General features: G+C 42.3%; 3 protein-coding genes across 3 annotated transcripts in view; all 3 read left to right on the top strand.

The window, feature by feature from the left end:
* The first annotated feature begins 270 nt into the window (after nucleotides 1-270).
* On the top strand, nucleotides 271-7,792 carry snrpa1 (small nuclear ribonucleoprotein polypeptide A'). Its single transcript, NM_001292286.1, is given in 9 exon segments — nucleotides 271-447; nucleotides 1,179-1,326; nucleotides 2,273-2,351; nucleotides 2,841-2,887; nucleotides 4,175-4,277; nucleotides 6,353-6,432; nucleotides 6,784-6,859; nucleotides 7,241-7,334; nucleotides 7,660-7,792. Coding segments are annotated over 9 exon segments (771 nt in total). The 5' UTR covers nucleotides 271-365; the 3' UTR covers nucleotides 7,722-7,792.
* A 1,828-nt stretch (nucleotides 7,793-9,620) lies between these two features.
* selenos (selenoprotein S) lies at nucleotides 9,621-13,798 on the top strand. The gene is made up of 6 exons (XM_042344074.1): nucleotides 9,621-9,792; nucleotides 11,133-11,258; nucleotides 11,734-11,840; nucleotides 12,007-12,096; nucleotides 12,202-12,271; nucleotides 13,241-13,798. The coding sequence occupies exons 1-6, from the start codon at nucleotides 9,636-9,638 to the stop codon at nucleotides 13,318-13,320; spliced, it is 630 nt and encodes a 209-aa protein (XP_042200008.1). The 5' UTR covers nucleotides 9,621-9,635; the 3' UTR covers nucleotides 13,321-13,798.
* Nucleotides 13,799-19,433: 5,635 nt separating this feature from the next.
* The window catches only part of chsy1 (chondroitin sulfate synthase 1), a 33,169-nt gene continuing 25,944 nt past the window's right edge, over nucleotides 19,434-26,658 (top strand). Inside the window, exon 1 of the mRNA XM_007907379.2 lies at nucleotides 19,434-20,297. Within this exon, the coding sequence (XP_007905570.1) occupies nucleotides 19,458-20,297 (840 nt within the window). The 5' untranslated portion in view covers nucleotides 19,434-19,457. The remainder of the gene's footprint in view (nucleotides 20,298-26,658) is intronic.

Here is a 26,658-nt window from a genome sequence, read left to right as displayed (position 1 = left end):
CAGCGCCTTGGGACGTCCTCCCGACGTGAAAGGCGCTATGCAAACGTAATCTTGTTGTTGTTGTTGTTACCAATTTCTAAAACAGAAAACAAATACAAACATGGGGTGGGAGGGCGTGTAGGGGGGGGGCGGGGCTGAAAGTGGGAGGGGCTGAAAGAGGGAGCTGGTTGAATCGCTCCGGCGGCCACTCTGCGCGCCTGGGTTTAAAAGGGTTGAATCGCTCCGGCGGCCACTGTGTGTGCTGCGCCGGGTCGGTCGCTGGTGATTGGCAGTTGACGGCGGGCGGCGGGTCGCGCGCGCGGGCTGCTCTGCTCTGGTCTGGTCTGGTCTTGGGAGCGAGGCGGGGGAGTGACTGGCGGGTGAAGATGGTGAAGCTCACGGCCGAGCTGATCGAGCAGGTGGCGCAGTACACGAACCCCGTGCGGGACCGGGAGCTGGACCTGAGAGGTGAGGCCCGGCGAGGCGAGGCCTCCCTGGGCCTGGGTTAAACTCCCGCCCGCCGCCTTGGCCTAGAAAGCGGTCGCTGAGACAGTGGGGCCTCTCGCCGCATGGGCCCCGACTACAACCCTTCTCCCTCCCTCCCTCCTCCCCTCCCTCACCACCTCCTCGGCCTCCTGTTCCTGCCGACACTCGAGCGTCCCGCTCTCGGCCTGGCCGACCGCTGGTCACTGCACAAGCCATAGCCACGAGTCCAGTCTCTCTCTCTCTCTCTCCCCCCTCACCACCACCACCACCACCTTCGGCAGCAGAAGAAATTAAACCTCAAAGCAATTGCTTTGCCACCATGAGCTCTGCGATGGCTGTTGATGGGGGGAAAACAGAAAAGGCAGAATAGTTTCGGTCTAATAACTAAACCCGCGGGGCTCCTCCGAGGTGCCATTTTACGAGGAAGAGTGAATGCGCATCGGTTGCACTGTTCTGTGTTACCCGAATGTTTTAATGCCGCTCAGCACATCAACGACCAAAAGTCATTGGTTTGTGCAAACCTGATCTGCTTCCAAACCATCTCACACACTCAGCTGCAGTCAAAGTGATTTTCAGAAGCCCTGTGTTTTGCAGACTGTGGTCTTTTAACTTTGTTGTGCATAGTATTTTTTTTCCTGAAGATAATTTTTATATATATTATATACGTGTATGTGTGTGTGTATATGTATATATGTATATAATCTCTTTTTTAGGATACAAAATACCTGTTATTGAAAACTTGGGAGCAACCTTGGACCAATTTGATACAATTGATTTCTCGGACAATGAAATTCGGAAGTTAGACGGTTTTCCTTTACTGAAAAGGCTTAAAACACTGTTGGTGAATAATAATCGATTATGGTAAGTTCATTTGTGCGCTTGTTTTTAACATATTTGTAATTAATATCTTTCCTTAATTAATACACAACCCCTACACTTGACAGCAATTACATATGATAAACTTTGAGATGTTTTGATGTTATAGGTGCTGTACCAATTGCAAGGACTGATGTGCACACTGGGACACTGATTTTATTTGGTACCTTTGCTGATATCAAAAGCCAGTTCTTTAATTCGGATGAATTCTACAAGTTCGGCGAGAAAGTCTTAAAAACATAATGCGTGTAGTGTATTATGAAGTGCTCAAGTGGAATCCTGTAGCTCAGTGGTTAGAGCACTCACCTCGCAAGTGAGAGACCTGGGTTCGATTCCCAGCAGAGTGAAACCATGGACAAGTTTCCTTACTCCACACGTTTGATAATAATCCCTCCAGAAAAAAAATAATAAATAGGTCATTTCAATCCATGACTATTTGTGGAATACTGCTGTGCGCAATTGGCTGCCGCTTTTCGCCCACAAATATACAGTCTTGTTTTGTGAAGCGCTTTGAGTTGTCTAGAAGTCTTGGAAAAGCGCTATATCAAATGCAAGGATTATTGTTGTTATTTATAAGTTTCCTAGAAGCTCATGTCTCCCGTGGATCTGAATGTATGCTTCTGGCATTTGATGTCAGCTCGGGAAGCTGGAAGTGCCATCAACAATGACCTTATTACCTGGAAGAGATGCCAGTAACCTTTTTGTTACAGAGCTGTTGTAACTTGGGGTCTATTTTTTGATCCATAACACAATTATGATTCATACACATCTGATATGTTAATTGTATCATTAAAAATGATTTTAATCAATTCTACAAAGAGGGCAGTAAGATTCTGTACAAGGTTACAAAGGTGCAAGCACATGGGGTTGGGCACAAGTAAATATTATGGTAACTTGATTCATTTTATAAATTGAACCTTTATTGTTTCAGTCGGATAGGTGAAGGCCTTGAACAATCTTTACCAAGCCTACAAGAGTTAATATTGACAAACAACAACCTTCAAGAACTGGTAAGTTGTGTCTAGGCAGAAAAAACAGTACTTTAGGAAATAATCATTTCCAGAAGCAAAAAAATATATAATTCCTTTTTCATGGTCCCTCTGTCCATTCTGTATTGTACTGGAGACTTGTTCATCTGTGTGTTTTCAAAATGTGTTCTAAAAAAGTAGCATTTTTAATAGTCAACTGTTAATGTAACATTGCACTCTAGATCTCAAAGAAGCAACCCTCAAGGGTGTTATTTATTTAAGCTACGATCTTGATCATGGTCAGGTTATCCTAATGTACATCTTTGCCCTTTTTTGCTGGAATAAACATGGTCAAAGGGAAATCTAATACAGGTTTGTATAAAATTTATAAATAGTTTTGATAAAGCAAAAAGAGTGTTGCTGATCGACAGGTCTGTAATAAGCGGATATAAATGAGGTATTATCAGCAGAAGAAAAAACAATTTAGATGTTTTTAAGCAGAATTTCTAAAATCTTATCTTTTCTGTGCAGGGTGATCTGGACCCACTTGGAACAATCAAGTCTTTGACTTTCGTGAGGTAACACTTTCCTAGGTCTATCTGGCTTTTACGTGGTTGCTGATGGATAATGTGTACCACATTTTAGTTTGTATTTTAGTTTGGTGTATTTTAGTTTGGTAGTGTTTGCTTGTTGTGCACCCTTTGTTTTACCTGTAAAGATATACAAATGAAAGAATATAATACAGTACATCAATAGGGCACTGTGCTTTGTCGGAGGCACCTTCCTTTGGATGAGACGTTAAACCGAGGTCCCATCTGCCTGTTCAGGTTGGACATTAAAGATCGCATGTCACTATTTGAAAAGATCGTCTTCTAGATAAATTGATCATTCACTTCTTTATGAGCTGCCACATTCGTCTGCAAAATACATGGTCACTGCAATTTACAGGAAATTCTGTGAAGTGCTTTGAGAAGTTTTGATAATGTTGTAAGATGCTGTATCAAATCCTATTATCGTAAGATCAAAGTTTGGGGCAATGTTTGAAAACTGCTGTGAACGAGTTGGATAGAAGTTCCCATTGATCAGTTTTCAGTAGCAATGTTGCATTTCAGCCATAATCGTTTTTGACTGTGGCCGGTGCTTAAATTTGATTATGATGAATGTAGCAATATTTTTAGAAAGTCACTGCTAGGAGTTTCTGTACATTACTAATGCGGAATGTTTGAGTGTAGACTTTGTTGGACGGAAAGAATAATGTAAAATTAACTTGGGCAGAGAGCTTTGATTAAACTTGTCAACCTGGAGGGATTTGTTCAGTTGCTAATTATGTTCTAATGCATGATGTGAGCACCTAATACCCCTTTCAGCTGCTGGAAGCAGCTAGTTGGCAATTACTATAATAATAATAATCATCCTTGCACTTTTCATGTCTTCTAAATGTCTCAAAGCGCTTCACGGAATAGACTGTATATTTGTGGGCTGTACATCATTGGTTATTAGACTGTATATGCTGAGTGTCTGCTTCATTTGTACTTGCTTTCTGATCACTTGGTGCAAATTTCATTTTAATGTTTTACTTTGTCAGTTTTCCAATTACCAAATCACTAAAACTGTTTTGAACAGCAGAAAATGTTGCTAAAGTGGGTCAAGCTGTTATAGCTCCACATTCCTTGGACCAATCTTTCATTGAATACTTTTGTCATTTATCTGGTCAGTTTCTTACTCTATTGGAAAACTTCATTGTGAACATAAAAGGAGTTAGGCAATTACAATAGATTGTCTTTAATTCTTCAGAACTACAGTAATCTTGTGTTTTATATGAGCCTGGGAATAGTACATTAAATTAGTGTATATTTTATTTTTAGTCTCCTTAGAAATCCTGTTACAAGCAAGAAACATTACAGGTTATATGTCATACAGAAAGCTCCACATATCCGAGTCCTAGACTTCCAAAAGGTGAAACTAAAGGTATGTCTTCTAGGAATGATTGCACTGTATTTTACAGTTCCTCTACATTTGTTCTATTTAAGGCAATTCAATATTTCAAAAGGTTTGTTCCTATATTCACAATCTAACCTACTTCTTGTAGAAAATGTGTGCATTGCTTTTCTTCTAAATATGGTTTTGCAGTGCTGAAGATACACAGCTAAACCTGTTACATCACATTAATAATTGGTTCTGTTTTAATAACTAATTTTAAAAATTAGTTTCAGATGATACAGTAAGTTTTATTGTTTTGGGCAAGATTTCCTCATGAATTTTGTAATATGCAACTTGTAAATTTTAAGGTTCATGTGAAAATGGGGTCATTGCATAATATTTTAACCACATCAAGACATTATGTACATTTATTGGGATCAAGATGATTCATAGAGCTGTTTTTGATTGATTGTTATTAATTTGATAATATTGTGGAACAAATTATTTTTGATTCAAGTGCTTTTATAATTCCTGCACATATGGCCAATTGTACATAAATTCCACAGCAACTTGTCCATGTTTTCTATATGTTTGCTAATAACAAACTGTTCAGCCCAATCTCTTTCACGTTGATCATGCTCACTTTGTACCATTCTCATACTTATTTACAAGAAAAGAGTGAAATTTCTGCTCCGACCTTAATGGTAATTGAATGAAGTTCTGCACAATCTGCTGTTCCTCTTTGTGTACCTGGCATTGTTACATTTAGTAGAAAACCAGAAGAAAAAATCTGTTATACAATGTTTAAAATATTATAATCCCATTTCTTGATGAAAGTTACAATCACATTTTACTTTATGAAGCTGGGATTGATTGAGATTTCAGTGTTGACTATGGTTTTTCGGTAAGTGTTTTTTTTGTATTTTTGTCCTGTGTAGTTGGGCTTTCTGACTAATCATCTGCAGTTGAGAAGGTGGTTCCTTCACTCTATTCTCGCACCACCAGAACCCTCATAGCTGGCAGGTGTCAAAGAGTCTGGCTTTCCCCTACTTTTACTTCTCCACCTTTTTGATAGCTGAGCCTAAGGCTTCCTCTCCAATGCCTTCCTGCTCAGATGTGCCCGTTCGGGTGAATGGAGTGGGACTCATTGTGGCATTGTTCAGAAATTTTCAGTATTTTCCAACTTTGTTTCCAGTTATTTAAATGAGAATTATACTCAGTTGATTGATTCTTACAATTTCATTTAATATGATGCTAGGGCTTTAGTTTAGTTACTTGAGCACTGAAAAAGTTTCACCTTTCAAACTAGGCAGTATTCTCATTTGCTGTAACTTACAAACTTTCAAATAGATTTTATGGAAACCTCCAAATGAGTACTACAAATATAGAATATACAAGCCCAACATTAATTTGTAGTTTTAGGAATAAAGAAACTTATTTTAGAAAAGTGTGCAGGATTTCTATTGAAGGCCTCAAAATATTAATGATGAAGGTTTCAAATTCTAAGCATAACTTTTTTTTATAATCAAAGAACTAGCTAGAGTAGAAAAGAGGTTTTGCTGAAAATAAGAGCCTACATGTACATTTCACATCTAATTATTGAGAAGCCTTTATTATTTTTGGGTAAATTCCTGACAGTTTTTTTAATGAGAAGTTAATGTTAAAGTAACTTAAGTTACATAAGATAACACCTGATGTACATACGCATGTTAATTATGTATTGGCTAGGCCTACAATATATTAAGGATTCCAGAGATACTTTTTGAATTAAACCTGATATTTGTAATCATTTTTAATGATTTGTAGTTATTTTCTTGTTCTTTGTGCAGTGAACTGCCTGCAACTAGTGTCACTTTATGAACAACCATTATGTCGCATTGGGGATGAAATATCAGTTGTTGCTTCACCTGACACTTAGTAACCGATATAAGCACAACTATTGCAGCTAGTAAACTGCTTCAGGAAGCCTTGGATTAGTCTTTCTAGCTGCCTTTCTTAAAGATAGGTAATATATTAGTCAGTAAGTTACAAGTTTATAGTTACTGCAGGATTAGGGAGCATATTGCTTTGCTGGTGGGAAAATGATCAATTTAACTGTAACTGGATATGATGTATTGCCACAGGAACGTCAGGAAGCGGAGCGAATGTTCAAAGGCAAAAGAGGTGCTCAGCTTGCAAAGGATATTACCAAGAAAACAAAGACGTAAGATACAGATACTAAACTTGGCTTGGCATTTTACCTCAGAAACACTGAAATTGGGGCTCTTGTAAGGAGGTGAGATTTAATTAGTACAACAGAGAAGAAATATGACTTTTGGGAAAGGTCAGTACTTCAAATTGAATTTATCACAGACTATTGAGTGCTGTGGTTCCACTTAATAGTGTTTCTGAGGGAAGCTATTTCAAGTGTTGCTCCATTCTTATGGGAGTACTGTAAAATGTATCAGTTTATGAAAAGATCAGATACTGCACTGATTTTAAACTGGCTTTAAAGGTTCGGAGTAAGCTGCTTGTATGGAAGTTGAATCAGTCATTCTTTGCTTTTTGTTTCAAGTTTCACTCCAGGTGCAGGATTACCCGGCGATAAAAAGAAAACGGGTCCTTCCCCAGCAGAAGTGGAAGCAATTAAGGTAAGAGGAATAACTGCTGAATATAGTTCCTAAAATAATAAGCTTAATTTCTCATAGTGGACGGAGGTTGGATAAGGGAGGAGAGAGAATGAATTTGAGAAAAGTGTTTGGTTCATTTGGTCTTCCAGAATGGCTTTGTTTCTCAACCTTGGGGGGGAGAGAACTGTTGGTCCATGGGGTATTGGCGCACTTTCAGATCGGAAGTAATGGCAGGAAACTATACTATTAATAATGGTTTGCTGTTTGACCTTGATGTGGAGATCAAGATGGGAGATTGGAAGAGGAGTCAAATGGTTGCTGGAGACTGTTGAATAGTGCAGTGGGCGACGCAATGAATGCAAGTATTTTTGATAATGTAAATGTAATATTTTTAAATTACAGACTGCTATTGCTAATGCTTCAACCCTGGCTGAGGTGGAAAGATTAAAGGGCATGCTGCAAGCTGGACAGATCCCAGGCAGGGAAAAGAAAGCTGGTAAGTGGCCTAGGTTTGTGAAAGAACTGAGTTCAGCGGAATGCAAATGGTCAAATGAATGGATGTCTTGCAAAAATTCCATTACTAGCTGTTAATCATAAAGACCCCAGTTGAGTTACTGAACAATTCTAGAATATCTGACTTGTTTCAATGACTCTGCTCCCATGCTGTAACGTCAATGAATCTACTTGTATAAATTTTCAAGCCAAGTAGTTTTTACAATCAAGGAAAAATGTTTGTTTGAAACTTGATTTGTTGGACTCGCTGGAAAAATGTAGCTATGAAATGATTTGGGAAAATAATCTTTTCCTTTGTGAATTTGCAGGTCCTTCAGATGAGGTTGAAGAGGAGGAAATGGAGGAAGATCCTGTTGTCAATGGCTCTTAATGTCCAAACTTTGTATCAGTTTTAAAGTTCGAGAGCCCTTTGTTTCACCAGCTTCAATACAGCTAGAACTTAAAAGATATTTTGTATGAAGTGATTATTCCCATACTTGACCCTCGTTGGCTGTTCTGTAAAACAGTGATGCATTTGTGTTTTTGACAATGCACTGTCAGCTGTTAATCTCTTACAAACGCCTGACCGGTTGGTGATATTGACAATACCTGCACCAGAAAATACTAAATGGAGTATGTTTAGATTGTCTTCAGATTTACACAAAGAGCAATTTCATGTTTTTTTTTCCAAGTAAGCACAATCGACCGCCTTCATATATTTGGCATGCACTGACTTTTCTAAACGTGATTGGTGTGAATAGTGTGCTGCTCGTTTGACAATTCATTAAACCATTTTCATGTAATATGTATCTAATTTTGTAAACTGTTTACATTGTAATATTTCTAATTGTAATTGGTTACAAAATGATTTTAGATGTTTTCAACAAGAACAAATTATACTTGTCCTGGGCGCTGGGTGATCAAGGGTTTTTGGAGGGAGTGAAGGGTAGGGGGGGATGGGGGATAAGGTTTTCAACCAAGTACTAAGTTAGAGTGGCCATTTGATTCCCAACTTTTAGGGAATCATAATTAGCATTATCATGTGCACACCATATTTGAGGGAAATTATGTTGGTTATCCCCTATGAACACTTGTATCTCTGTTATTTGATCCATTTAAAAATAATTATTGCTATATGGCTTTGACTGAAAACAATCTTCTCCCTATTGAAGCTACTGTGGGCCTGCGAAGCATAGGTGTTTGCGGAAAGACAGACCTAGCTTGCTATTTCTAGCATTAAATATGTGTGATGTGAAGATCTTGTGAAATTTTGCAGCTTAGTGGTTAGAGCACTCACCTCAAGCAAGGAGGAGGACCTGCGTTCGATTCCAGGGCGAAATGTTGGGCAAGTTTCCTTACTCCACACACTTCTGTTTACCTAACAGTGAGTAGGAACCTGATTGTTAGTCGATTGGCAGATCGTTTTTCTGGGGGTAATAATCCCTTTTTTTAAAAAAAACACTAATTTGGTCACTCAATCCACGACTGTTTGTGGGGCACTGCCAATCACAATTAGCTGCCACATTTTGCCCACAAAATATACAGTCAATTCATTTTGCTGTGTATTCTGAGAGGTGCTTTGAGACATATAGAAGACATGAAAAGGTGTAATATCAAATGCAAGGATTATTATTATTAAATTCTGTTGTCGTATTAAAAAATTACCCCAAAAGGTAAAAGTAAATAGTACGGGAAGAGAAGAGGGGAAACGGGAGAGGTTGACTATGTGACAATGAACATTTGAACATTTGGCGGTTTAAAGATCAAGCAAAAGTATAATAAGAATCCTTATATTTGATGTAAGCGCCTTCCCGCTCAGGAGGATCCCCAAAGAGCTTCGCACCACGTGCTATAAAGTGCAGTGACTTTATGTGTGTGTGTGTGTGGGGCAAACCCACCAGCCCCACCTGCGCTACGGAATGACGTGAATTAGAAATCTAGGGAACAAAACCGTGGATGTGATAACAATCCTCGCACTTGACAGCAGCCCCTGAGGTTGAGTACGTCTCGGAAGCGCTTCGGGGGGGGGGAACGCGCCGCCAAGTGGAGTGACTGCGCGTAATGGGGAGAAAAAAAAGAGAGGCGCGAGGATAGGGGTTAGTGAGGGACGAGGTAGGAACCAATACTCCCGGTGCCTCGGCTGCAGTTTGCATTTGTGCAAATGCACGGCCGCTGCACTTAATGCACCAATGCAAGACAAGGTGCTGAGTGGTGGGGAGGGGGAGTGGTGGGGGGGGGGAGAGGGGGTAAGGAGTCACTGGCAGGAGTCGCTGCGCATGCGCCGCTCGGGTGACACGTCAGCGCAATGGGTCACGAGGCGGAAACCGGAAGCGCCGTTTGTATTTGTGGCGTCACCTGGTGCAGCGCGGAGCTCGTGATGGCCAATCCCCCGCCCGAGCAGCGAGACCCCCTCGGCGCCCCCACCCCGGTCCCCAGCGTCCTCCTGTACCTGTACACAGAAGGTAGAGCCCGGGGGTGGGGGGCAGTGATGAGGGACGGAGAGAGGGGAGAGAGAGAGAGAGATGGCCTGGGGGGGCGGTGGGGGGGGGCGGGCAGTGATGAAGTGGCCCCGGTGGGTTGGGGGCAGTGATGAGGGAGAACCCCTGATTGGGGGGTGGGAGGTGACAGTGATGAGGGAGAGGGGGTGGGGAGGTGATGGGGTGGGGTTGACAGTGATGAGGGGGTGGGGGGGGGTGACAGTGATGAGGGGTGGGGGGGTGACAGTGATGAGGGGGTGGGGGTTGACAGTGATGAGGGAGAGGGGATGGGGGGTTGACAGTGATGAGGGAGAGGGTGGGGAGGTGACAGTGATGAGGGAGGGGGTGGGGAGGTGACAGTGATGAGGGAGAGGGGGTGGGGAGGTGACAGTGATGAGGGAGGGGGTGGGGAGGTGACAGTGATGAGGGAGAGGGGGTGGGGAGGTGACAGTGATGAGGGAGGGGGTGGGGAGGTGACAGTGATGAGGGAGAGGGGGTGGGGAGGTGACAGTGATGTGGGAGAGGGGATGGGGGGGTGACAGTGATGAGGGAGAGGGGATGGGGGGTGACAGTGATGAGGGAGAGGGGGTGGGGAGGTGACAGTGATGAGGGAGAGGGGGTGGGGGGTGACAGTGATGAGGGAGGGGATGGGGGTGACAGTGATGAGGGAGGGGGTGGGGGGTGACAGTGATGAGGGAGGGGGTGGGGAGGTGACAGTGATGAGGGAGGGGGTGGGGAGGTGACAGTGATGAGGGAGAGGGGGTGGGGAGGTGACAGTGATGAGGGAGAGGGGTGGGGAGGTGACAGTGATGAGGGAGGGGTGGGGAGGTGACAGTGATGAGGGAGAGGGGATGGGGGGTTGACAGTGATGAGGGAGGGGGTGGGGAGGTGACAGTGATGAGGGAGGGGGTGGGGAGGTGACAGTGATGAGGGAGAGGGGGTGGGGAGGTGACAGTGATGAGGGAGAGGGGGTGGGGAGGTGACAGTGATGAGGGACAGCCCTTGGAGAGGGAGGTGAGGGAACACTGGTGTGAGTGCAGTGAAAACACAATACATTTATATAGAGATTGTCACGTACAATAATGGCTCGAAGCAGCACTTCACAGAGACCATAAGACATGGAGGGTGAGGGTAGGGGTAAGAGGGAGATGACCACAGGCTTGATTGAAGAGGTCATTTTTTCATAAGAGAAGCCATATGGAGCTGGTGGGTTGTAGGAGAAACAGCAAGGGATGGAGAGCCTTGTGAATAAGAGAGAGCGAGCAGACTTGAGTTATTTAAAATATATATATTTTCACTGATCTGAAGTTTGCTATTCCTTCCAGGGACACTGATTATTTCCAGTTATGGATGGTACATCTTCTTTGGCTGCATTGCCATTTACTTACTCCTTCAAAAGCTGAGTGACATGATGCAGTCCAGGAGACCACATCAAACACATACTGATCTGGGTACTGTAAAATCTTATATGGTCATTTTCAATAACAAATAATAACATTTGATGTAGCATTTTATCTCATCGTCGAGACATCTCAAAGCACTTCACAGAATATACTGTAAAATAATTGACTGTATATTTTGTGGGGAAAAAGTGACAGCCTTGAATGAAGCATTGCCTCCTCATCTTGGTGTCTTGCCTGAATGCGTTTGAAGTTGATTTGTCTTTAATTCTTTATTCCATTTAAAGTTTCTTAATGATTCAAGTGCTTATGTCAACAGTCACATGATTCATGATTTTTTAAGAAGTGTTTCTTAATGTTTATTATTAAAATAGTATGGTTCTATTTTTCAATAAAAGTCACAGAATCTTTTTCTCAAATAATCAGGTCAGTTCTAGATGACATTTCAAGAAAGTGACATTACAAAATGAAGATCTTTTGACCACTAGTTTTTCTCTTATAACCTATTTTTCTGTTTCTAAACTAGAACCGCTTTTAATTGTGAAACAACAAGAAGCGATGGAAGCTGCACGGCGCAAAATGCAGGCAGAGCTGGATACCCAAGCAGTGAAATACAAAGAAAAACAAAATCTAGTGAGTGCTTAATAAATACGAGCAGGATACTGATGTCAAGTTACAGCCTGGTAGCAAGTGTGTGAGATGCTACTTTGGTTTATCATCATACAGGGCCTGGTTTCTTTGGGTATAAATTGTTTTATTTTTTAAAATTTCAAGTAACACTATTGTTATCTTTACACAGCTCGAAGAAGCGAAGAGAAGACAGAAAATAGAAGCATGGGAGAGCATACAGGAAGGAAGAAGCTACAGAGCAAATACAAGATTCAACCAAGTAATTTGCTTTTAGCTATTTACAATAGATATTTTTTTCTATTTTGTACTATTGGAGTGTTGATGTTCTAAAAATTAAACAACCTGTTAAATTTATCTTTATTAGCAGGAACCAGGACAGCCTAGTTCATCTAACCTTACAAAGCCAAAGTCTGGCAAAAAATCCCTGGCGACTGGTAAGTACAGAATTCTTTCTCTCTGTTATTATCATTGACCGTTTCTTTGTTTGTTCAATTAATACACTAATTTTTTTTAATGTCAGAATATCGCCCACAAAATATACAGTAAATTCACTTCACAGTATATTCTGTGAAGTGCTTTGAGACTTCTTGAAGTGATAAGTGATAAGACGCTATATTAAATGCAAGGATCATTACTATTGTCTTCACTATACTGGAAACATGGTGGGCCTTCACAAAGCACCATTGAAGCTGCTCGAAAATGGGCTGCCTCTTTCGAAGCTGGACTGATCGATGTGTGTTGAGATGCTAACTTGCTGTAGCTAAACTAAAATTTGACAGCAATTTGCCTGGGCATAGCAAGATATCACATTGAGGCATTTCGTTGGATAGAAAAAGATATCAGAAGGACTCTTACTGATTCAGTTTCATATGAGCAAGAGACTTGACGTGTTGCACTATTCCAGTAAAGCAGCCAATAAGGCACGTTTACAGGATAGGAGTCATGATAATACAGTAATTGTTTTATCATATTTTGATCAATTTTAAAATAGTTTGTCAATCTTTTGCTAGGAATTATTTATCAAAAAAATTGCAACACAAAACAATGATAATTACAAAACAACCCAATGTCATTACTGAGACTTGAGGTTAAGAGTCAGAATGCCTTGTATAGCTTTGTGTCATACGTTTGCTTTTTGCTGCACTAAATTTTCCATTGCTGAGGTATAGGTGTACTGGTTATGATTTTTGTGAATTGTAGCCAAACATTGTATGATCGTCAAAATTGTACATCCTGTTACCCTCCTAGCTTAGATTGGAAAATAAATGGGGTAGTGAGTTTACCAGCCCTCAAGAGCATGTTGCATGTGTCAAGAGTGTGAAACTGTGTTCTTTTACACAAGGTAAATGTGACGTGGAATGCATAAAACTGATGTTTCAAACCTTAAATACTTGTATTTCTAGGTTTTAATGCTCTCACGGGAGATGGTGGTGGGTCGTGCACTTGGAGACCAAATCGTAGAGGACCATCTTCTGGTGGATGAGGTTAAAGTACAGTCAGTGCTGATTGCACCAGTTTGCACTGACAGGAAATCCTGGATGCACTATCTTGAAACCAATGCTCGTTAATTTCAAAAATTTCAGTCTTTAGTTTTAACTTGCGTGGCAAATAGCAAAATTACTTTTACATTTGTTTTTACTAAAATATAGAAGCTGCCTTCTTTTTAATCCCCCCCCCCCCCCCACCCCATCCCGTTGAAGTAACTATGTTTAGAATTTCAAACTTTATTGAACTGAAGCAAGATGAAATTGACAGCTATGAATGACGCCATCCTTGTAAATGGTTCCCCAACCAATGAGGATGTCTGAAATTGGACAGGGATAGTGCGAGATGTATTTTTTCTACTAAGGGAACATAAATGTGCGTAGTGAATATCAAAATGAGTAGTTGTGTTTTAACTGATGACTAAAAGCATCAAAACGTTTTGTTTGCATTATCTATTAAAAATCCTCTATCTAAAATTCCAGTTGTGTTGATTTTTCTTTTTTATAGATGTTTCATCATAAATATTGCAAGTAGACTGGAGGAATTAATTTCAAATGCATATTTATCTGTTAACATAATTCTGTGATTTAGTAATGTATAACATAATTCTACTCTAATATCCATGGATGTCTGCTGTCTAACTCTTCTAAACTGTTATGGTCTGTAGTTTGCCTGTGAGTACCATTTACATTAAAACAAGCTGATTTAGCATTTGTCACAAATGTCACTTGAGGTGATGAGATTTTCCCATTAGCCACAAGAGGGCATCTGAGTACTCTTGTTGCTCAGCTCTGAAAGCTTTTTAAGTGATTGATTGCATTTGTAAACTGCAAACAGAAAACTCTCTCCCAATATTCAACCCTGGTCTCCTTCCCTCCGCTCACAATATCCCTCTACCGGCCCCAGAAGAACAGAAATCATTGCGTCCCATGGAGTATTTCTTTGGACGTAACGGGAATTTTCTGAATTGTCTCTGATATTTTCCCTCCAATTTGCACGGATCAATGCTACTTTCACCCCATAGACAATTTTATTCCTCAAAGTCTCCCTCATCCTCTTTCCCCGCTTTCAAAACGCTACTAAAATCCATTCCATCTCACACCCCTCTCCCTGACTTCAAACTTCAGGTAAAAACCTACCAAGCTTTTGGTGATCCTCCTGTAGCTTATGTCATTCCATCTTCATTGGTGTATCCAGCTGTCAACCTGCCTCAGTTGTTAGCACTCTTTCCTCTCGAGTCAGAAGATTGTGGATTCAAACCCCACACCGAGGATTTGAGTTCACAATGCAGGCTGATACGCCAGCAATTCAGTGCATGGTCAGAGATGTTGAGGAGATGTTAAACCAAGGCCCCATCTACCTGTTCAGGTGGACATTAAAGATCCCATGGCACTATTCAAAAAGAAGGGAGTTTCTCCTGGTCTTTATTTAACAGATACTGATTTTTATTTTTTCCCCCACAAACTACACAGTCAATTCACTTTACAGTACATCCTGTGAAGTGCTTGGGGATGTTTTAATGATGTAATGAGGTGCTCTATCAAATGTGAGGATTGTTATTTATTATTATCTGGCCAACAATCTGGCCAATAAAATTGTTAGTTCACCTTGTGTCGGTGTGTGGTACATTGTGCGCAAATTGGCTGCCACGTTCACCTACAAAATAAGCAGTCACTACGCTTGACAGTAAGTCCTGTGAAGTGCTTTGAGACTTCCTACCAACATAAGGTGCTTTGCCTTATCAAATGCAGTGATCATCAAGCACTTTCTATGTGAAAGGTCTTTTATAAATGCACATTGTAACTGTTGATGTATATTAGTGCACATCACAACGTTTTTTTATGAAAGGGGGTGTCAAAGGGGTCACCCCGTTCCAATTACAGAATGTTCAATGATAAACACCAAGGGATTAACTTTATTCTTAGTGTTGCTGTGTTGGATGCTTGTTACTTAGAAAAATTACCTTGGGGATTAGGAGATATTGTACCCTTTTTACACTGGTACTACTATTTGGAGTGAAGTGATCATGTAATTTTGAGGTTGAAGGTTGAATTGAAAGCAGAATTCAGACTTTGGAAGCATTTACAGATACCCTGGTGATTTTACAGTGACGTCAAAGTAACTGACTGTGCACTTTATCCAAACCACTGCAGAGACTATATTAGATAAACAAGAGTTCAAGTAACTGGAATCTAAAGCAAAGTTGCGCTGGGAATATAAACATGATTCGTAAAATTAAGCAGTTCAGATTACTGGGAGTCAGATAAACAGAAGTGTACTGTACTCTGTAGTAAAATGCTCTATGTGTATGGAGTTATTAAGGCATTTTCTTGACGTCTCTTGATTCATTGCCTGTAAGACTACTATCTGGCTGTGAGACTGGATTTCTAGTGAGTTTGTAACGCATTGCAGAATGATGCAAACCTTTACATTGTTGCAATGAAACCAATTTAAAAATGGCATTGCAACTTTTTAACTAAATATAATAGTGTTTACATTGTTAAAATGATCCAGAAGTCAATAAAGGGGTAGAAAGAAGGAAGAGCACAAAATGTGATGAATTGTTTCAGAGTTTATCTAACTTGCACAGACTACGGAACACCTTATACTTTAAGACTTGGTTTGATGGAGTTTGATTTAAACTTGTTCTTTTAGTTGGGACACTTTTTGAAATGTATGAAACAAGATTGAGTGCTGTTGTGCAAATTATCTGCTGTGTTCGCTTACAAAATCTAGAGTCACTACACCTCACAGCAAACCCTGTGAAGCATTTTGAGACGTCCTCCCGACATGGAAGGGTGCTGTATCAAATGCAATGATTGTTATTGTTAGAGAGGCAACACAGTAGCTGATGCAATTCAGTTTACATTGTATGTACAATTTGTTTAATGTGGAACTTTGATGTTGCAATACATTGGAGAGATACAAATCCCTGACAGAGGTGTGGAATCTTTCTTTGACAAGAGTCATAAGTATCTCTTCTAGTTTTTATATTCTATAATGAGTTCCAATTAGATCGTAAAAGAATAAATTAGGGATTGTAAAAGCAAACAGTACAGAACCTTTGTGTCTTGTTTGACCCTCAACTGTTCTTTATAGCCTACATTCACGCCACGAACTGTTCTGCCTTCCCCCACCTCCACTGCATTGCTCAGGTCTGCCACTACCGCTCTCCTTAGGCCGCCGAGAGCCTCACCCGCACATTCATTACATCCAGGCTCGATTATGCTAACACCTTGCTTCTCGGTCTTCCCAGCTCTTCCCTCTACAAGCTGCTACAACCAGAACTCTGCAGCTCAAGTGCTCTCCGGCACCAAGCCCTGTGTCCCTATCATCGCCCAACCTCGCCCAGCTCCACTACCTCCCCATCCTCCAGAGGATAGAGTTCAAAATCCTTATCCTTGCTTTCAGACCCCTCCATGACCTTGCAGATCTCCTCTATATGTACTTTGTTGTATGAAAAAAGCTCATTGTTTCCAGAATGAGCAAGCTTGGTGAGGATGCTTGTTCTGATGTTATAACAGCTGAACAGGGCATCTATTGTTATCCTCACCTGTTGGTTGTTTTCATATGCAGTAAACGTCGTGATTGTAATTTTTCCCCCTGAGGTTGCAAACATGTTATTAAACATAAATGTTTAATTATCCTAATTGTACCTGCAGAGTGCAGCACAATAAGGTTTACAGGAGTACTTTACTCCACATTCCATTCAGTTGCCATCTGTGCAACCTGGGATTTATTGAGAACTAAGCTTTGATTAAAACAGCCTTTCAATATGAACTGTTTTACAAGTATAGGATGAGTGGGGGGGTTTTTGTAAGTTGCCTCTGTAGATTCATGCCAAATACTTCAAAGTGAAATAACGAATAACGCTAATTACACAGGAAAACCTCACTGCTGGAATGCCACACAGGAACAGCTGCTTTGCCATAACATAACTGAACTGGGAACGGCAGAAAATGTTAAGACATAACTGTCGCTCACAAGTTCACGATACAAATAGCCACTTCACCGAGGACGATATAACGCTTATATTCAATTTAGATTATTAAAAAAAAACATTCCGATATGGCTAATTCCATCTCATTGTGTAAACTGAGGTCAGTGAAAGATATTAATCAAGTTTGTCCTCAATTCGATATTTTGAAGCATCGGAAGCTAAAGCAAGTGTAAACTTACAGACATTTGGTAACACGTCAGTTAAAAAAAAAAGGAGGGGTGGTAAGCTACGTGCAGATCGAGCTAAGTTTATTGCAAAGAATTACAGTATGTACATTATGACCAGACTGCACGTGGAGAGTAACAGGTCCAACCTTTCCAAGTTACACAGGGGCTTTGCGCGTTGGAGACGTAGCACCGTGTCGGCCGCATTCAGCACAGCCCTCTCCTTTCAGATGCAAGTGAACGGGTGGCAAGACACGTCAGCCTCATGCATTGCCACTACAAGTCTGACATTAAGTGATCAATGCACTTTGATTAAAAAAAAATGAACCCAATGTTCATTTCCATTCAGATCGTCACAAATGCAGGAAAAAAAAAGGTTACAGGAAGAACAACTACGCGAACAGCAGAACTGCAAAAAGCAAAATCCATCAGAAAAGACAGTCTCAAATATTGTTAGTACAGAAACAAAACATACAACACCGCAGTTATCAATTAACGTGTCACATATTGTGAATGTTATGTGTGTGTGTCGGTGGGGGGGGGGGTAGAGAATCATAATAACTGTCCCAGTTGGAGTCAAGAAGACACCCAATTATTGCTGGAAAGCGTGGACCGTTGCAGGGGATGAATTCTGCAAATGACTTTGTTTCTCCTTAGTGAGGAGAGCAAAAACTTTGAATCACCGATGCAAAGGGGAATGATGCGGAGGATGGTTAGAGATGGATGGTGGGTGGATCGCTTTACATCAGGTGGCCCTGACTCGGTGGAGACAGCAGATGGAAATGGAGGGAGGAGGAGAAGAGAGAAGGGGAGAAGGAGAAGAGAGAGGGAGAAGAGGAAGAGGAGGAGAAGAGAGAGAAGAGGAGGAGGGGAGGAAGGGAGGAGAGAGGAAGAAGGGGAGGAAGGGAGAGAGGAGGAGGGGAGAGAAGGAGAAGGAGAAGAGGAGGGGAGCAAAGAAAGAGGAGGGGGGGAGAGAGGGAGGGGAGGAGAGAGGGAGAAGAGGAGAGGGGGAGGAGAGGAGGAGAAGAGAGGGAGAGGAGGAAGAGGAGAGGAAGAGGGGAGGAGAGAGGGAGAGGAGGAAGAGGAGGGGAGGAGAGAGGGAGAGGAGGAGGGGAGGGCCGGGGGTCGGGGCTACAGTGTTGCTTTAAGGAGACGGCACACACTTCACTTCGCTCCCGGAGCCAATCAGGGTCGGGCTACGGGTGCCGCGCGCGGCCACAAAACGCTTTAAAGAACGCGCTCGGTGACGTCTCTCGGAGCCACACAATGGCGAAGTGAGCGAGTCAGAGCTGCACAGAGAGAGAGAGCGAGAGAGAGGGGGGAGTGAGTGTGAGAGAGAGAGAGAGAGAGAAAAAAGTGTGGGGGGGGTTTGGTGAGAGATAGAGAGAGAGAGACAGAGAGAGGGAGGGAGGGAGAGGGAGAGACAGAGGGAGGATGCGGCGGGTTCGCGGGGCGAGCGAGGCTCGGGGCGGGGGAAGAGCGCAGCGAAGAGACGGGGCGTCGCGGACCGAGGCCGCGCCGTGATATGAAGCCCTTCCTTTCACTTCAGACAGGAGGAGGAGGAGGAGGAGGCGGTAAGAGAAAGGGAGAAGCGCCTTCTTCGCCTGGTCCCGAAGTAGTTATGGTGTAAGGAAGAAGGGTGTGTGTGTGTGTGTGTGTGTGGGTGTGTGTGTGGGGGGGGGTGGGGGTTGGGGGTGTTTGGGGAGGGAAGGAGGGAGGGAGGGGGGGAAAGAGAGAGAAGAAAGAAAGAAAAGGAGAGGAGAGAAAAAGGAAAGCCTCGGACTTGGGAGAGCAATTGACACAGAGAGAAAGACCAGACACAGAGGTGGTGGTGGTGGTGTGGGGGGAAAGGGGTGGGTGTGTGGGGTGGGGTGGGGGGGGGGGGATACAGAGAGAGAATACATTGAGTTGCATTAGAAGACAGGGAGTGGAGTGAGGGAGGAGGGAGTGAGGGAGGGAGGGGGGAGCGGGATGGCCGGGAGGAGCCGGCGCTCCTGGCTCAGTGTGCTGCTGGGACTGGTGGTCGGGTTCACCCTCGCCTCCCGGCTCATCCTGCCCCGGGCCAGCGAGTTCACCAAGGGCCACCGGCGCAAAGTCAGCAGCGTGTGCCCGCACACGGCCCGCAAGGACTCCGCAAGGGGCGGGGCGCTGGGCTGGCAGCCCCAGGCGGGCGGCCTGAGCTCGAAGCCGGGCGGCCGGGGGGATGAGGGGGGCGGCGACGCGCTGGCAGTGGCGCCCCGGTCCACCCGCTTTCTCTACGTGGGGGTGATGAGCGCTCAGAAGTACCTGGAGAACCGGGCGGTGGCGGCTCATCAGACCTGGGCTCAGGACATCCCGGGCACGGTGGAGTTCTTCTCCAGCGAGGGCTCCGACCCGTCCTTGCCCATCCCCCTGATCGCCCTGCCCGGGGTGGACGACTCGTACCCGCCGCAGAAGAAGTCCTTCATGATGCTCAAGTACATGCACGACCACTACCTGGACAGGTACGAGTGGTTCATGAGAGCCGACGACGACGTGTACATCCGAAGCGACAAACTGGAGGCTTTCCTCCGGACGCTCAACAGCAGCCAACCGCTGTACCTGGGCCAGACCGGCCTCGGCACGTCGGACGAGCTGGGCAAACTGGCCCTGGAGCCCGGGGAGAACTTCTGCATGGGAGGCCCCGGCGTCATCATGAGCCGGGAGGTGCTGCGCCGGATGGTGCCGCACATCGGCGAGTGCCTGCGGGAGATGTACACCACCCACGAGGACGTGGAAGTGGGCAGATGTGTGCGGAGGTTCGCAGGCGTTCAGTGCGTTTGGTCGTACGAGGTAAGTGAGGGTTGGTGGGGGTTGGGGGGGGGGGGGGGGGTAGAGGGGGTTTCTTCCCAGGACCACCTCTGAACTTAAATCTCTTTTTTTAATTTAGCAAATAACCCTTCAAACTCCCTTCCCCCAGCGCTCCCCCCCCCACCCCCCCCCCCCACCATCCCCATTTCACCACCACATTGGAAAGACTGGTTCACTGGTGACAAACCGTCTCCACTCCTTGAGAGTTTCCACGTTTCTGTTGTCTGTTGAGAAAGAAACCAAATGTCGCCTCTCCCCCCCCCCCCCCTTACCCCTCCCTCTCCCTCCCCCCACTTTTTTTTTGTTTGGTTTTACTCTGAAGCGATCCAACATTCAAAGTTACGCAAAGTTTAACATAAGAGTAGTAAATCTAGAGAAACCTTGTAACCACTTTTTTTTGGGGGGTGTGGGTGTCGGGGGGGGGGGGGGGGGGGGATGATTGGGGGCAGAGTCTGACAGGGAGGGTTATTAACTGCTGCGTATTGCCTCTGCTTCCCAACTTATGGAGAACACATGGACTTGCAATCGGATGTGTACCGTACAAAGGAGCGATCTGGATTGCAGCTCTGTCTCTCTCTGGCTTTGTTACTGTGAGAGGGGGTGGGGGGAGGGGAGGTGGGGGGGGGGGGAGGGTGGGGGTGGGGAGGGGAGGGTGGGGGGAGGGTGGGGGTGGGCAGCAAAATGTGGTCAAGCAAGTTCGAGATGAACGTTTTCGTATTGTGTTTCCCTCCTCGGTAGGAGAGACGTAGTGATGGGTGCGAATCGCTAACTCAGTCATGAAATGTAACAAAAGAGTAAAAGCTACTTGATATGGTCTAAAACACTGAAGCACTCCAAACAGTATCGATAACGCCAAACAATAACACAAACATTGTATGAAACCGCTAGTTCTGGACATTGAATGACAGGCTAATCGTCGATCTTCTCGGTCAAGAGGTTTCCAGCAGGAAGAAGGGTCCCTATCGGTTTTGTGTCTTTTAAAAAGTGAGGTGTGTGTTCTTTTTTTGCTGATTGCAAGAAAGCCAAATCAAATGCGTCTTCAGTTCCCTATGCAAAGTAATCTGCTTGCTGCAGAGTGGGGAAGTTTATAAACTTTTTAAAGCTTTATGCTTACCGGTAATTTTTAGTGATCAAGACGGATGTGGAAGTCGACTTTTGTGAAGTAACTATTCTGGATCCCATTAATGATCAAGTAGGTGAGAAATGCACACACCATTAATACAACACAGTGCCTCTACTCTTGCTTTGGCCATAGATCCAATTCGGTTTGAGTCCTCGAAGCCGTTGTTGACTTTAGTAGAACACTTTTCAACTTCAGTAATGCACTGAGCTATCAGCTTTTGACCATCTAAGTTTCAATAAGTGATTGTTCAAATACTGGTGTAAACTAACCAGGATTGGATGCTGTTCTGCAACAAAATGTGCTGGAAAAGCGCACAACAGTTCATTCTCACCTGAGAGAGAAAGAGTTTAATGTTTTCACAACCTTTCATTAGAAAAAGTTGTGCCTGAAACCGTGAAATCTGATGTTTCTCTTTCATGTGGTTAAGGCCTGATGTGGATTTGGTTTCTTTTTATTTTTCTAAAATTAAACTTATTTCCTGAGGGAGCTGGCTTAAAATTGTTGGCACATCTTACATGAATATGCCACGCTTTTTCAAATGGTTTTATGGTCTGATTTTTTAAATGTTGCTGATTCCCACCCTTGTTCTATACCCTAATTATTGTGTCCTAAAAAACACCAAAGATATGCTACATTTTGCCTAGCTAAATTAGAGGTTTTGCAGTGATTGCTTGCAGCAAGGAATTAACTTATTTATTAGTGCTGAAATAACAAATTGAATTACTAGTTTTTACTTGGCATTAAAACTGAAGAGGCAGCAATTGAAAGTTTGTTCTGAAACTACATTACAGTGTGAGTTGCATTGCACTATGGTGAGAAGTTGGCAACATCTGGTCTGGTTCATGGGTACTTAAATATCATCAACATTAAAAAGCTTTCTTGGTTATTAAGACTTATTATTTTTACAGGGTTAGGTGCAAAGTACTGTACTCTAAGTGCTTTTCTTTGTTGCAGACTTGAATAATAGTGTGGACTAAGATATCTACTTCTGATATTTTAAGATAAAGTTGGATGGATTTTTGGCAAAGTAACTGCCTGAATGTACAAGAGAGAATGAGAATTGTCTGTTGATGAACTTAGGGACTGACATGCTACGAGCTGAGAAGCTATTGGCAAGAAAATGGCCGTTAGGCCCAAAGATTATACAACAAAACATTCCCTTCTGATAGTCAGATGGATTGTGATGCTTTAATTTTGATCCTGTACATTCCTATTTTCCTAAATATGACACTCCATATATGGTACGCTATACCAGGTTTGTTATGAACTTCAATGCTGGTTCATTTCAGTACTATTTTTNAACAGAAGAAGCAGATCGGAATGCTTTCACTTCAATGGCTACATTAGCCTCTGCTTTGCATAACTCAATTGTGCTGTTACTCATATTATTATTATTATTCTTGCATTTGATAGGGCATTAAAGGGCTGTAAATGTGTTTCCAACTGGTGAATTGTGTTATAATAAGTAACAGTTATAATCTTGAGCTCTATGGTCTAACAATGGGTAGTAGAATAAGGTAACTTACAGTGACCTGGCATAAGAGTAGGTACCTGTATTTGTGAATTAACATGAACCTAAATTTATTTTTGAAGAGTAATTCTCTGTACAAGCAGTGTATGTGTTAACTGTGTACAAGTAGCATATGGTACTATCTGAGAAGCCATTGGCAAGAAAATATCTGTTAGGCCAAAAGATTATACAACAAAATATGCCCCCAGATCAACAACAAATAAATTATGGTGTTTTCTGTATGCATCAAAAATGCCCCCAGATCAACAACAATAACAAAATTACATTTATAATTAGTTTTATGTCTGCTTACAATAGAAACTAAGGCTGGTCTTAACTAGTTTTATATTCTTAAATAAAGTTACCTTGTAACTACAGTGAGGACTTGTAATCCAAATATTAGAAATGAATCTCAAATGGCTAAAAAAAAATAAAAAATTGTGCGTTGATGTTTTGTGATGTGTTTTAGCTGATGAGGTTGGAAATGGCCCTTCTGATGGTTTTAGTAAAGGAGGGGGAAATATTGCAATTGAAAATGTTGACAGTCTCCTGGCTGCGAATGAGGAAAGGAATTTTTAAAAAGTTTGTCCTTGGTTTTTCTTTCAACGGAATCGGAACCGACAACTACGTTATGTACATTTTTGGAGCTTTAGGGATAAATTGTTACAAACATTCTCTGTTACTGGTCCAGTACATTCTGTATCGACTGGTACTGTAATGGGGGACTTGGACATCCTCCCGACGTGAAAGGTGCTATACAAATGCAGTTTTGTATTGAATTGTATCCTCGATGAGAATTTGAAGAGATTTTCAGTTGAATTATATTTCTCTTCTATTACCAGTACTCACAGAACTTCAACAGAACCATTCTGGTATTGGTACTGGTTTTGCATAACTTTCATGTGTTTGGAGATGATTTATTCTAAATAATAAAGCTACAGACTTCATCAATTGCATAGCGGCAGCTTAATTAGGTTTCTAGTTAAACCAATTTCAGACTAGTGCAGAATGTGAAGGCCCTTGGATGTCATTAATAATAATGTTGGATTAGATGTAGCACCTACAACCTGCACAAGGTTTCTAGAGCTTCATATGGAATTGCTGTAGTGACTGTATGTACTGAAGCTTTCCTCCTCACTTTTCTCTTTCCTTCAACCTCACCCCTCACCACCTTTGTGTCAACAAATTATTTGTCCACATGCATAGTTGATCTATCAGCCATCCAATTTACAGCTCTATTGGTGGTTTTGGGAGGAAATTCCCCAAGAATACCTGTTTCCATCACAGTTGCTTCCCGTTATAGATCCAAACGTTAAGAACAATGGTATTATGCGAAACTGTGCAACTGAATATGTTGTCCCAAGTAGAAACTCAAAGCCAATATATGTATGGGTGTTGCCTTTGTCTGTTCTGGTTGTATATTTTGTAATGAGAAATCTTAAAAGAAAGTTACTCGTGAAGTGAAGCTTCAGTGTAAGGATCATGCAATGGCGTAAGCAGTTCGCAGAGAAGAATGACCAACGCATCATGTCAGCAGTGCTAAATTCCAGTAAATGTGATTCGCAGTGCGAATAATTGATAACACTAATGCATCTCATGCCACCTAAGCAGGATATGTCAATTCACCACATGCTGTTACTCATGAACATTTCTTTGTCTGGAGCCATAATGCTGCCAGACAACTACTCTTAATAGTGTCTGCAACATCCGTTTCTCTTCCCTTCCCTTCCCCCATTGTCGGCTCCTAATTTTCATGATCCTGTAGGCAGGAGGCTAGGCACTCAACGCAGGAGGGATGACAGAATTCCTCAGTACCAGTCATTCTATAAAATACTTGTATTTTTAATAGTTGTTTTTCTTAACTTGCTCTTTATGGGTGCTGGGAAAACCATGTCTTCCAATAGCTTCGGCTGAACAGCTGGAAAAAAAGGTGGATCAACATTGAATCCCAACTCTTGTCAACCTTCCAGCATTGGCGAGATTGTTAATGCACTTGAAGTAACTTCTAAAGGCCACAAATGAAGGGGAAAGAAGACCCTGCTCAGCAGTACACAAAGTTCCACTTCAATCTGCCCTTTAGAAAGAACTAATACACTCCTTAATACAGCGCAGAGAGTATGATGGGTTTGCTGCGTTTATCAAATGCTTGAATGCCTGCTTTTGTTCAGTGTTATAGATCTTACTGATCTGAATGTGTAGGGCAATTTATTTTTTAACCCCCTTTCTTCCCCCCACCCCCACCCCCCTCCAATAAAGGCTCTTTTCACATACTTAAGTTTGTTTTTGAGAGACAGCCCCAGAGCGTGGATTTACTCAGTCCTGCACGACTCTTAAGCAACAGGAGAACTGAGTCTGGGTTCAGGTGAGAGAACGAGAGAAAGAGCGGGCCAGAATTAGCAAAGAATTCCCAGTTTACTTTGCTAGATCTGTCCGGAGTACACATTTACAGAAAGTGCCTTGTTTTTTGTTGGAGTGGTACAAGGCTTGTTTGTACTAACTCAGCCGCGCTGAGGCTCCGGCACCAAACGCTTCAATCAGTGCTGGTCAGTTTTCTCGGTAAGTACAGTGAAATTCAGAGAAAAAGAATAATTTGGAATATGATTATGTAGGGGACTTTTCTGAATGACCCATTAATTGAGTAAACTGGAATAAAGTAAAGGTTGAATAGGTGTAGACTGTATTGCAAAAGCAGTCCTGAGCATCAGTTGATGTCCACAATCATACAATGTAGATCTTATATACAACATTTGTCCCTCCACAACTTGCCAGGTGAAATGTTGGCAGAGAAAGATTAAAAATCCTCTGACAAAATAAATGAACCATTGAGAGAATCTAGTAAAAAGTATATTTGAAGATCACCATGTAGAACTTCAATTTAGTCATGATTTTATCATGATATGATATGGAGTCTTTGTAGTTTTTTTATTTATAATGTTGATATTATTGGACAAAAGTAAGAATATATGATTGTCTTTAAACTAGTTTTGCATTGGGCTGGAGTTAATGTTGTAATTGCGTAAGATCTAGTATATTTCAATAATGTTGGACATTCATTTTGGTTACATCAGGGATTTATGTAGTTAGGTGGACTCCGACTGGTCTAAATCCACAAGTAGCTAAGTGACTTGTGTGTAAATTTTAGGTGTAGAATTTGTCATGTGCACATTTACCCACTCAATTGCATTACGTGTACCATCACTCACCTTTTATACATTAATATATATATATCAACTATCTTGAGTGAGAGAGAGAAGAGGGAGAGATGGCATTATGCTAATAGGTGGGCCATGGGATGGTCTTGAATGATCTTCCCCTGTTCCTAATTTCCCATGATAGAAAATTTATACATATGAACATTGTCATTGCTTTTTGCTAATTTTATATGAGTTCAGGTGGTGGTTCTGCTAATTGCCAACAACTCATACAAACAACTCATAATTGGGTGCTTCAAACTGTTTAAAGAAATCAAATTGCTAAATGTACTGGCATGTAATATGTGCATTTAACTTGCCTCGCAAACAAGCAACCTGGGTTCATTTCCAGGCAGGGTGAAAAGTTGGGCAAGTTTCCTTACTAGCACCTGTTTACCAAGCAGTAAGTAGGAACCTGGTTGTTAGTCGATTCATGGATCGGATTGTTTTTCCGGGAGGTAATAATTCCTTCAAAAAAAAATTGGTCACTCAGTCCACGACTGTTTGCGGGGCATTACT

This window comes from Callorhinchus milii, unplaced genomic scaffold (assembly GCF_018977255.1).
Source record: "Callorhinchus milii isolate IMCB2004 unplaced genomic scaffold, IMCB_Cmil_1.0 Scaffold26, whole genome shotgun sequence".
In the NCBI taxonomy this organism is placed as follows: Eukaryota; Metazoa; Chordata; class Chondrichthyes; order Chimaeriformes; family Callorhinchidae; genus Callorhinchus; species Callorhinchus milii.
This window is presented reverse-complemented; position numbering and strand designations above follow the sequence as displayed.